We start from the raw sequence: 13,447 nt of genomic DNA, 5'->3' as shown, positions 1-13,447 counted from the left end.
CAGGATGAACATTTTAGATATACCACTGTCAGTATCATAATATAGGTATGGTCATCACAAACGTTGTGCAGAGTACGCTTCCAGTGCCTCGTTGCAATGAGTCCTTGAAGAAGAGATACAGTGTCATAGTAAAACTATAAGTAAGTTGGTTTGTGATACGTCAGTCGCATCAGTGATGTAACTGATGCTGTCGTTGATACCCTCAATAGCATGTATGTTCGACACATCATGATACAAGATGTGTTACCAGTACCGTAATATCTGTTCATGGTCGACACAGATTTGATACAGTTAGGTATCATAATAACCTGCATGGTCAATTAAAAGCGTTGTTACATGGATATATTATCATTACCGTAATACCCAAGATGTTAGACACAACATCAAAATGGGGAGTGTTGCGGTTAAAACATTTTCCGTGACCAAAGGTATAAATAAAAGGTATAAAGAAATTTCCCAGAACCAGCAATATATGACACAGACAAATGTAAAATATTTAATATTTTTTATTGAGCAGAGAGCAAGATACAATGAATTACAATGGAGGTGTGTAATACAATGCAACCGAGTCAAAACTAAAGTAATGGGTTAGAAATATAGTATCAACTCACCAAAGTCTCAAAGTCTTGGTTTGAGAATGAGAAACATATAATCTGGATGTTACACGGCGAGCGGTCAGGCAGCGGTCATGTAGGTCAAGCGTTGACGAAGAGGCAGGCAGACTGATGTAGGCCGAATGATGACACACTCCAGTAAAACTGTGTATAAGTACGTGTGTGTGTCATCAACACAATAACCAGCCTTTATATACAAATCACTGTTTCCTGAACATTCGAGCACTTCGAGCGACCACATCGACATTAAGTTAGAGCTTTCTCGCAGACACTGGAAGGAAACACAACTCGTCAAGGGAGGCACCTCTAGAGCATTACCTTAAAGGTAAAATACTAAAAGCACTTTTATGATACGAAATGTGACCCATAATAACGATCACTGAAAACTCTAAACATTGTGACCCAATAATAATTATCACTTAATCATTAATACAATTTTCAGAAAATATACTCTCGTAACAGGAGGTGTTGACAGAATTGAATTACCGGAAAGTTCGACACAGCATTGACATGGGGAGGTGTTGACAATACTGTAATACTGGTATATCGCCACAACATCGATATTGCATATTGTCAACACCTTCACACACCTTTATTACAGTACTTAGTAAGGACTCAGCCCTAAAGTAAATATACAATATCATCGAGTATAAAGACATAAATTGAATTGTAAGAGCTCACCTAGCTGAAATGCAGACCCTCATTTTGCATTTATGTCAAATCTGTACATGAGAGCATGATAAAAGAACATAGGTAAATTTTGCAGAAATTACATTACAGTAATCGGGTTGCAGGTAAACTGGACATACAAGTAGAAAATTATACTCTAGTAACCCATTTTCTCTTTCCGTTTTTATCTAAAGTAACGTCATATTATATTTTTTTTTTTTTTTTTTTTGGGGGGGGGGGGGGGGTCTGTGTGAGTGAGTGAGTTTAGGTTTACGCCACACTCAGCAATATTCCAGTTAAATGGCGGCGGTTTGTAAATAATCGAGTCTGGACCATACAATCCAGTGATCAACAGCATGACATGCGAGACTGGCCACTCACACTCATTAGTCGCTTCTTACGATTGAAGGTTGCTGAAGGCCTGTTTTTCACGGGTCAGTCTATATTCAGGAGTCTGAACCAATATTAGATGACTCTAATATCTGAGTGATGATAAAGTGGAAACCGACCACAATCACCATGTAAGATCAGGCTGATGTATTTGTTTTTACAGGCATAAAATGATTTGTCCCATCACATGGGAGTATTTTAACATCTAATATTTTGATAAATGATTGGTGTGAAATATTTCCCAGCAAGCTGAAACTTTGAAACAGAAAGCCTGTTTTTTCTAACATTTCTTCAGTGCCCACTACGTGATAACTGCCGTCAATTCTGAATTACAAAAACCTTTGTTTTATTTCAGTTAACTGTTAATGTCCATTCATCACAGTAAGTTTCGAGTACATTGTTTTTCTCCGGGAACCTTTTACTGTGGATAAAAACAGAATAAGATCATCTGCAAACAACAGTCAGAATAACTAGGTTATATGTGGATGAAGCTGGATACCAGGATTGCAGTTCTCGTTAATGTGAATAGCTCATTCATTTATTAAAAAGGTAAATGGAAAGAGACTTAACATGCACCCTTGTCAAACTCCTAACTGGTTTTTGCAATTTCATTTTTGTTACGTACACACACCTTTACATTCTCAGAAATGCTACATACAAGTTGACACTTAGACGGTGAGTTAGGCCATGATACTACAGCAAATGACTCTGTACTGAATCAACAGCCTCGGCAAAGTCAACGAAACGTACGTAAAATTTCACTCCTTTGATACTAAGGTATTTGTTTACTAAAGCTTGGGGGATAGAAACATCATCAATTGTTGAATAACCTTCTCTAAAGCCTACTTCGTCCTGATTAATTTTATTAGTATCTGAGATTATTTGACCACTAAACTAACTTTTTACTGATTATACAGGTAGATATTTGCCAGATATGCTAAGTAGGGTACTGCCTCTATAATAATTATTGTGTATGTTATCCAGGTTTCTCTGTTAATGAATTGGAACAATTATTCCTACTGACCGTGATTTTGGAAATGTTCCATTTTCTAGAATGACATTCAATGTAAGCTCATGATAAGGCACAACAATATCAACTGAGCGTTTAAAACAGTGTTAAATAAACTGGTATAAACTTGGTGATTTGTTATTTTTAAGATGGTGAATCCTCTGTACTAATTAGCGGATCAAGTGCATACTTTACAAACTCAGTATGTGGATGTGGTTGAGTATCATCCCGTGTCACTTGAGTCTGATTATGACAATAAATCTTTGAAATATTGGTACCAGCTGTTAGTGTAGATATTTTTCACCCTCTGATCTGTCATTTGACACTGTTTTGATAGTTGATTTTTCTCTTGAAATTACTTTTGCCTTTGCAAATTCGCCATTGTCATTGCAATATTTGTTTCTAATGCTGTGATAACATCTGAAAAATTCTTTATCTTTTCATCTTCTAAAGTGTTTAAGTGCCCAACTTCCTTTCTTTTTTAAGTAAGCGAGTCAATCCTATGATAGCACAATAGTCTGGTCACTTATAAATGTATAACATTAAATGGGTTTCAGTTATCTCTATCTAAGTTATATATGATGAAGGATCACAGATTCTTTCATTTCCATTTCTATTCAAGTATTTTAATTTAGTTGTGTTTCCTTCGACTGGTGTTCATATTGATGATTTGAGGAACTGGTGTTTTTCGCTTTCCTGCCGGCTGTGTGTAAATTCTGTTCACTTCATGATCCGTTCATGTATATACATAAGTCTGGGTAGATAAATAATTTGAGCATCAGTCTATTTTGAACTTGGAATGGTTAGTCAACGTATCCAAAGTCTTTTCTTGAAATTAACGTCATTAGATCATGTTCACAGACGAGATGAAGAACTTTGCCAGTGAACTCCTGCGGCTCTCACAGCTTGAGCAACCATCACTTCCGGTCAGTTATCCTCGAACCCCGGGATACAGACCCGTGCAAGAGAACAATCCATATAATGCATGGTAATATGTGTATTTATGCTGGATTTGTGTTACCCACCACAAGTGATGTAGATACTAACATTAGGATCTATCCAGACTAGACACTGTGATAACAAAAATTGTGATCTTATGCTTAATTTTCAGGTACTGGCGTTGTGACATCAAAGGCGCCGACATGGGGAAATTAGCAGGTAAAACATTCGCCATCAAGGACAACATTGCCGTGGCCGGGGTTCCAATGATGGACGGAAGTAAAATCCTGGAAGGATACACTCCCGAGTTCGACGCTACTGTTGTCACTAGAATCCTAGATGCAGGTAATTATGAGCTATAAAAACCGGTAACCTCTGAACTACAAGGTATCAAATAAATCTTGGACATAATTTCATACTATAAATGTGTCCACGTGTCACAAACACATGTCACAAACACATGCCACAAACACATGTCACAAACACATGCCACGAACACATGCCACAAACACGTTACAGCTTGGAAGTATTTAGGATATAAGCTGGAACATTTCTTTGTCGAAACCTCTACTGTTTCCACTCAGTAACGTGTGATAGAAGCAATTCAGTCTCGTACATTCTGTCTAAGAGGATCCTATTTCCGCCAGGTGGCAGAATCGTCGGGAAAGCTAACTGTGAACACCTGTGTTTGAGTGGATGGAGTTTCACCTGTGACGCTGGACCTGTGAGGAACCCACTTGACGAGACTAGGACCACAGGGGGGTCCAGCTCTGGCAGCGGGGCTCTGGTACGCGTCAGTACGACAAAGATTTTTTTCCTTTGACACCAAACTATTTCGATTATGTTTCAGAATGTTCGTTGGTTGAAATGAAGCACGATGCAAATACCTGATTTGACTTGCACTGTATGTTACATTGGGTATATTTTGCTCATTTTAACCCGTGAAGATTCGGGTTAGAATTGCTCTTCAACAACCCATCCTGGTCGTAAGAGACAACTGACGGAATCGGGTTGACACATATCATTGTATCCCAATAGCATTGGTTGATGTTCATGCTGTTGATCGCTGGATTGTCTATAGGTGATAATGTACATACAGCGGTCACAAAGCTTGTCATGATAATTGCTGAGTTCGGCGTTTACTAACTGCTTAAGAAAATATTTTCAACTGGTATTTGTGAAAGGAAGGATGCAACAGCTGTGGCAGCGTTCCTTAGCTTCTAGTGAACTCACGGTTGTCACAGTATAATGGCGATTCCCAGATACCAAATCGTTATACACTTCGATTTGATTTACAAACTACTGTGTCAGTGTTAACATCATGGTCGTGGTGTTTCAAGTAATAATAACTGTTCATGATAGCCCTTGCAAGAGACAAGCACACGTTACAGGTTGCATCAGGGGAGGTCGACATGGCGCTTGGCGGAGACCAAGGAGGGTCCATCCGGGTCCCAGCCAGCTGGTGTGGCATTGTGGGATTGAAGCCCACATTTGGTCTGGTCCCCTATACCGGAGCTGTGTCAAATGAGACTACCTTGGATCACCTTGGACCCATGACGAAAACTGTTGCCGACTGCGCTCTGTTGCTAGAGGTACGTCAACCAGGACGGCATTTACAAGCAAGTAGATACAAACAAGACGACCCAGTTTTATTTAGCGCTCAATTATTTGTGAATCACATTGAAGTAGGATGTTATATTTCCTAAAGGAGAATTTGCCGTCCGCTTGTCTAATTAATCCTTACCGTACAGTCGGACCTAATGACGCGAGGTTGACACAAATAGTGTTCCCAGAGAGAGTGAGCATTTGCGTCAAATTGATTTGAGAAAAATTCTGTGGCTCATAGCTGGAGTGACAATGCGTTTAGCTAGATATGTACAGTATAAAGTATCTTTTATGTCGCGGTGAGGTACAGCAATTTCAAGTGTGCATTTTCTTCAAGTGTGTGTGTGAGTGAGGGAGTGAGTTGTGTTTTACGCCGCTGTTAGTAATTTTTAAGCAATATAACGGTGGGGGATAAGAAAATGCCTTCACACATTGTACTCATGTGGGGAATCGAACCTTTGTCTTGGGCGTGATGAGTGAACGTTTTAAACACTGGGCAAGTCATATCCATTCAAAACAGTTACTGTACTTCCCAGGTACTCGCCGGATATGATCAAGGTCGGGATCCCAGACAGTATGCCAGAACTGTGGTACCGGAGTATTCCAAACTGGTGAGTTGACGTGAAGAGTCATCAAGTGACCAAATCTTTCACAGGCCACAATCAAAACTGGAGTCTGCTTCAAAAGAATGTGTCATGGCCTGAAATATGCAGAATTGAAAAAATGTGTCACAAAACCCTTTCCATAATCATATTTATATATATCATGAACTTATTATTGATGACAATCGTATAGTGACGATTCCATTCCGTTCGCGAAAAGATGAGTGTTTTCCTGCGCCATTGGTGGACATGATCCTAGCACATGTAAAATATTCTGAGAAGCATTTCCCTTTTGCAACCTTACAAACCTTTTGTAGTATCCTTCTTATCCATTTGTGTTATTCAGATTGATGCCGGCATCTCGGGTAAGAAGATCGGGGTGTTGAAGGAAGGCTTTGATGTCTGTACGGAGCCAGACGTGGTGGAGATAGTAAGAAGAGAAGTGGATAGACTGAAGGAGGCAGGGGCGGAGGTGGAGGAAGTATCGCTGCCCATACATCTGGATGGTACTAGAACAGTTTCAGTGTCAGGGATTAATTTAAAACATTAACGAGAAACGAGACTGATAGTTTCCGATGACTTTATCTGAAAGTGTTATTTTATATGGTAGATTATCAAATTTAAGTTATTTGATAGCGATAACTTAACAACCTAATTTATGAGCACAGGTAAAATACAGGCCATCAGAAGCAAACTCTATCCTCAGAGCAATGTGTGTATCAGGGTGTCGTATAACTAATCATGCTGACAGGAGTAAGCGAGTGAGCTAAGATTTATAGTCACATCGGCAATATTTCAGCCATATCGTAACTTTAAAAAGGACAGTAAAATACCTTGATTAACACAGATAGAGAATTAAAACCGCCATACATCTGTAAATTTAAACAAACCTATATGGAGAATACAATCTAAGAAACGAGCTGGAGACCACCAGGAACTGAAGGTAGGTCACCTTACTTGGGACCATGCAGACCTGGAACACTTCTTTGGCCTAAAAGCCAGAGTAGGCGATATCGATTCAACGCAAAAGCGCAGTTGGGAGATTCCAAGCCGAGTTAGCTCATTAAGCGTGTCCATATAGATAACCTCTGTGTCACGTGGGCACTGGTCAGTGTGACGGAGCGGTGGGGTAGCCTAGTGATTAAACCGTTGGCACGTCACCTCTACGACACGGGTTCGATGCCCCTCATGGGTACAATGTGTGAAGCTCATTTCCGATGTCCCAATGTCCCAATGTTCCGATTTTCGTCACAAAATCGACTGCGTGTTGTCACCAGAAAGTAATATGGACTCATATGTTCCCAGATAAAACTCGTTTTCTCCTGTCACGTACTGATGCACGCACGTAGACGTGAAAGGGAACGTTATGCTCCAAACTGTGTGCACCAACGTTTAGGTGTTGCCTGTGTGGCACAGAGTGAAGTCATGGGGAGTGAATGAGTGAGTTAAATTCAACGTTGAATTCAGCAATATTCCAGCTATATGGAATATCTGAGTTCGTGAGTTTAGTTTTATGCCACACACAGCAATATTCCAGCTACACGGCGGCGGTATCTGAGTTCGTGAGTTTAGTTTTATGCCACACACAGCAATATTCCAGCTACACGGCGGCGGTATCTGAGTTCGTGAGTTTAGTTTTATGCCACACACAGCAATATTCCAGCTACACGGCGGCGGTATCTGAGTTCGTGAGTTTAGTTTTATGCCCCACACAGCAATATTCCAGCTACATGGCGGCGGTATCTGAGTTCGTGAGTTTAGTTTTATGCCACACACAGCAATATTCCAGCTACACGGCGGCGGTATCTGAGTTCGTGAGTTTAGTTTCACGCCACACACAGCAATATTCCAGCTACACGGCGGCGGTATCTGAGTTCGTGAGTTTAGTTTCACGCCACACACAGCAATATTCCAGCTACACGGCGGCGGTATCTGAGTTCGTGAGTTTAGTTTCACGCCAAACACAGCAATATTCCAGCTACACGGCGGCGGTATCTGAGTTCGTGAGTTTAGTTTCACGCCACACACAGCAATATTCCAGCTACACGGCGGCGGTATCTGAGTTCGTGAGTTTAGTTTCACGCCACACACAGCAATATTCCAGCTACACGGCGGCGGTATCTGAGTTCGTGAGTTTAGTTTCACGCCAAACACAGCAATATTCCAGCTACACGGCGGCGGTATCTGAGTTCGTGAGTTTAGTTTTATGCCACACACAACAATATTCCACAGCACTATCCAGCTATGTGACAACAGTGCGTAAAATATCGAGTCTGAAGCAGACAATCCAGTGATCAACAGCATGAACATCGATCTACGCAAATGGGATACGATTGACATGTCGATCTACCTCGCCGAATTCAAATGAAGCACGTTGCATTGGTATTAGAGATATGCCCATGACGCACCCATGCAATTCTTGTGTCTGATGTGTAGTAGTAGTAGTAGTAGTAGTAGTAGTAGTAGTAGTAGTAGTAGTAGTAGTAGTTTGACGATTTATCTTGGAAAAAGCGACCATAGTTACGTCTAATGAATAATACGAAATATACCACACAAGTCATGTTACACCGCACTGTAGCTACTTTAAACAGCAAACTACCTATTGGATAGAATTATTGATAATAATAACCATAAAAAGCGCAGTTTATACAGAAGGTGAATACTTACAGAGTTGACAATCAAAGACAGCACATGACCATTCCGGATAACACAAATTCCCCGTGAGGCGCTGGAAGGTTAACCGTCACATATTTTCTGCTGGGCGAGACCACATCTATCATATGTGCTTCGCTAGGACTCGGGGTAAGGAGGACTGTTACATCCTTTACATATACTCATGGTATTGGTTCTTCCGACAGGCCCAATAATCTGGACACCGGTGAGAATGCAGGGAGCTTACAAGTGTTTGATCCGAGGGAATGGTAAGACCGTGTGCACGGATCCTCTGATTATAAATGTGTTCATTGTTGAACTTGGGTAAATGTTCATTCCCTGAGAAAAAGATAAAAAGTTCGTAATACAACGATATGAAAACAGAGACCATATAATAGATCTCTGATCAAAACGTCTCCAGTGTAACATACTTCTGATATGTAAACGATAATTGTGTGATATTCGAGAATGGTTTGTACATAATTTCACTCACATAAAAGGTATATTGACATGCACATGTCACTAGTTTCCGGTAACCAAAATAGATGAGCCTGAGTACAGAGCAGTCACAAAGTATTTGAACCCAGAGAAGCACATTGAAGAGACATTGACAGCAGTATGAGTATAGAGTCCCATGGAGTTGCATGTAGGATACCATTAATATGATCATTTTGCCCCAGACCTCTAATAATGACCGTTGGGTAGCCTAGTGGTTAAAGTGTTTACTTGTAAAGCAAACGGCCCGGGTTCGATTCCACTGGGTAATTTGTGTGAAGCCCATTTCTGCAGTCACTGCTATTAGCGACATAAAACTACATTCACTCAAACATTTCAAAGGGTAACATAGGTTTATAGTCACAGCGACAGTGTTGTAGCCATATCGTGACTAAAAGTAGTTAAAAAATCATGATAAAAACACATTTTCAAATCCTGTCAACGAAGGACAATAAAATCAACTAATACATCACGATTTAGTTCTGGGCACCCAAAAGTTCAGCAACCCACTGACCACTTTCTGTCAAGGGAGTTGACAAAATTAAACGTGCAGTTGTCATGAATATATGTTAAAGATGAAAGTTTTTTTCGAAAATTTTAATTTAAACTCGTTCGTCCCTGGGCAATTTTCGCTCAGAATTCGTGTTTTTGAGGTGTTTTTGACACAAAATTCAACCTATCTTGACTTAATTCGACTAATTTACAGCGTTATTAAAAACTCTCGCCCATGGGCGAGAATATGTACTTTGGCTCAAAACACATGGTTTTCAATATTTTGTGCGTCGTAAATAAATGAAAGTGTGATTTGTAAGGGTCATGACAAAAATCATAAATCATTTGGATTTAATTTCACTAATTTACAGTGTTATTAAAAAATCTCACCCATTGGCGAGAATTTGTACTTTTGTTCAAAATAATGTATATGGTTTTCAATGTTTTGTACGTCGTAAATAAATGAAATTGTGATTTGTAAAAATCATGACAAAAATCATAAATCATTAGGATTTAATTTCACTAATTTAGTTAAAAACATCACCCAAAGTGAGAAAAACAACTTGGACTATGAACGAGAATATTTACTTCTGCAACGACTACAAAAGAGGCCTATTTTCATTTCTACCATGACTTCCCCTTTTGTGTTTCGTGTGGGTTTCCTTTGTTGTTTTTTGTGTGAACCGTAAATTATGTTATCGATTTTATCGCTTGATTAGTTTTTAAAGACAGATACCTGTTGTGACGCAGACTTTGATCACGTTTTCGCAAACATCTGTTACCATGGCTATTTCACAGCAGGTCATATGTCAGCTAGAAATTTAATAGTTGCTATTGGGATTGCATATTGTCATTGAAGACCTCGTATTGCACTGCTTAACGCAACATCAATCAAATGTAGTATCATGGATACAACGCAAAAGGCATTACGTGGAATTATATTCTGTCTGTAATCTGTATGAATTCAACACCCATTTTTCTAAGGAGTAACAGACTTATTATTGATTAACAGCACAGCTTTTGGCGGCTGCTGTTTAGCAGAAATAACGGTTTCCAAATTTAACAAGTAAATTGAAGACTGGTACCCCGTTTTCAGTGGATCTCGCTACTGGTGAAATGTCACACACCTAAATCCTACTTACTACATTTCACCGTGGTTAAAATTGTATAATGTTTGCAATTTAAGCCGATTAACAAGTATTTATGATACTTAATACCTGTTGTGATTACACTGAATGTGGAAAGGCTACGATAATGCGTTCCTAGAGCACATGTGTGAGCATACTTGTGTCTTCAATGTACATTGTGTGTACGATGTGATTGTGCAAGCAAGCTTTTATTCGACATTCTTTTTCCCAGTTATCCATGGGGTAATGGAAATAGGGAAAGGAGATGAACTGCATGCACAATGTGTTAGTGCAGAAACTAAACTTGAAAACAAGCATAGCTCAATTCACTTTGAGCTACTTATAAAGAAAATGAATAACCGGAGCCTATTTGTACCTATGAGCAATGTAACTTTAAGCAGGTTTGGAATCAGTAGGATACATAGCTTTAAAAGAGATCAAACATTACTTGTCCGGTTAGACTGAACTAAAACATACTCAGTGAACAAATAAGGGAACACAGGAAAGTACAAGTATTCCTTTATTTATTCCCAGAATTTTACTGTCAGTGCAATAATACCTTGTAAAGGAACCTGGTCTGAGTATACATAAGAAACCATTTGGAGAGGCAATCTAGATACATTAGACTAAAACTGTTCAAGTGCTGTTCACTTATTACTCTATAAATGTGCTATATTACATGCTGTTTTTGTGCAGAATACAAAGTAACATTAGGATGTTACATTAAACAAGGCAATATGAGAAAGCGCTGAGTATTGTCAACAACTGTAGGTATATGTTTTGTCACCATGCTAGGGACCATGGAGACTTACAGTAATGCTGAATCCAGCTACCTAGATTTACACCATTCCTTCCGCAGCTGGCGATCGCACTGATATTTAGCCATTACTAAACTACAAATATTCTACAATTCTAAAGATAATATGGGTTCCAATAAAACATTCTATGCAAACAATTATCACAATTAGCAATTCTGAAGATGTTTTGTTGTGCACTGAGGTATGCTGCAAGCAACTCCACATTTCATTTGAAAATATGACAGCGAAACACCATATTGCATGAATAAGAAATCGGTTTTGATACTATTAACGCGTTTATTATGAATCACTAACAAAATATGGCTCAAAATGTCTGATATGTCCAAACGATTCAAGTGAAAGCTTAAGCGTCTTTATAATCTTCAGGCAATGGGCAGTTCTGGAAGGGGTACTACCCCGTGTCGATGCAAGAAGCCATCAGTCGGGGCCTCTATACCCGGCCACACGACATCGCTCGACATGTGAAGAGGTTCTGTCTCACTGCAGAGTACCTGAATAGACACTACCAGAACAGGTTCTATGCCATAGGACAGAACATGACCATGGCCCTCACCAAGTCATATGACCAGGTTCTGGAGCATTACGACGTCCTTGTCATGCCGACTTTACCCCACAAGGCGCCCAAACTGCCCAAGGCAGATGACGGTAAGATCAAACAAATGCATTTCTCGATGAGTGAGTAAGTATAGCTTCGGGGTGTTACAGCAAAATCACGCATGGGATACCAACATTGGGCTTTACACATTATACCATGTAGGAATTCGAACGCGAATCATCGCCTTGACGGGGACCACTAGGATAAATCACCGCCAATGACATAATACAAGTAAATTCGGCTGGAAGAATTTAATGTATTCAACGTTGACAGATGTATTAAAAACAGTGGTCTGCATCTCATCATTGGTCCAGATTCGTGTCCATTAAATAGTCTTTTCTGAGCATTTTTCCATTTGGACATTATTCATTATGAATGGGGATTCAGCAGTAACGGGGAGGGATATAGATTTTCTCTGTCACGGTTATTGACCGCCACGAGATCATTTCAAACTTTAATTGCACATAAAATCGCAAAAGTGAAATGCAGTGCCTTCACTTTAGTTTTTGTCCACACTAGAGCCGGAAAAGTCGATAGCTGCCAACACAGTGCCCTTCAATAGCACCGGGCATCCAGCTCTCTCCATCAACGCCGGCTTCAGTGAAGGACTTCCGGTCGGCATGCAGATAGTTGGACGCCACTTTGACGAAACGACAGTCCTCCAAGTGGCGAGATCATACGAGAAAATAAGGGATATGACTAAATAAAATTCATCCACGCAGTCCTTGGTAATGGCGACATAAGTGATTTTTTATGAAGATAGTGTTTCATCCAAATATCATTAAGCAAATACCGTCCTTTGTTCAGATTGGCACTTTTTCTCCAACTAAAAAACCTTGAGCAACAATGGGTCAAGAAGTTTTTTACGACAGGCCTTGAAACCTTCAAATGAGAACTGTAAGCATAGATCATTTGTTAACTCTTTTTTCTAATTCATTGCACCAGACACTGTGCAAAAAAACGTTCCTCGTCTGGTGTGATGTAGTTTTTTGTTGGATTTTGTTGTAATATCATTGCACCAATGACTTACAAGAAACGTGCCTCGTCTGGTGTAATACACTTAAATATGCAGTTGATTTTTACTCCTCGAGACCATTTGAAAACAACAGACAATGAAATAAATCATATTTAAGTTTTGTCCATGCTAGAATATTTGCAACGACTATCTCCAAAGCCAATAGTTCATGTAAGAAATTCAGTGGTACCTTTGCTCTCCATTTATTGTCCATGGCACCAAATTTAGGTTAATTAAGAAAAGAGTGCTTTCATTGCTAAGGATTGAAATCCACATCAATATTGTTCTGCTGTAGCCTCATGGAACCGACTGAAGTATACAGGGCCAGATCATGCATGACGGAACATCCATGTGAACAAATGGATGACAAATTCTCAAAGTAAATCCATCACCGTCCTGTGTGTACTGGCATTGTACGTCTTTGT

At 39.7% G+C, this 13,447-nt stretch overlaps 1 protein-coding gene across 1 annotated transcript; it reads left to right on the top strand.

The window, feature by feature from the left end:
- Positions 1-3,547: 3,547 nt before the first annotated feature.
- Positions 3,548-12,714, top strand: LOC137296073 (amidase-like). The gene is made up of 9 exons (XM_067827733.1): positions 3,548-3,670; positions 3,794-3,966; positions 4,269-4,408; positions 5,013-5,213; positions 5,763-5,837; positions 6,175-6,334; positions 8,687-8,749; positions 11,779-12,087; positions 12,527-12,714. Exons 1-9 carry the CDS (start codon positions 3,549-3,551, stop codon positions 12,712-12,714), a joined length of 1,431 nt encoding a protein of 476 aa, XP_067683834.1. The 5' UTR covers position 3,548.
- Positions 12,715-13,447: the final 733 nt, after the last annotated feature.

Source organism: Haliotis asinina, chromosome 9 (genome assembly GCF_037392515.1).
Source record: "Haliotis asinina isolate JCU_RB_2024 chromosome 9, JCU_Hal_asi_v2, whole genome shotgun sequence".
NCBI lineage: Eukaryota > Metazoa > Mollusca > Gastropoda > Lepetellida > Haliotidae > Haliotis > Haliotis asinina.
This window is presented reverse-complemented; position numbering and strand designations above follow the sequence as displayed.

What these genes read in the sequence shown, in the direction of transcription:
- LOC137296073 (XM_067827733.1), top strand. Translation starts at nt 3,549, where the DNA reads ATGAAGAACTTTGCCAGTGAACTCCTGCGGCTCTCACAGCTTGAGCAA. An exon ending in AACAATCCATATAATGCATG is followed by an intron (nt 3,671 to 3,793) that starts GTAATATGTGTA and finishes CTTAATTTTCAG; the next exon opens with GTACTGGCGTTGTGACATCA. An exon ending in ACTGCGCTCTGTTGCTAGAG is followed by an intron (nt 5,214 to 5,762) that starts GTACGTCAACCA and finishes TGTACTTCCCAG; the next exon opens with GTACTCGCCGGATATGATCA.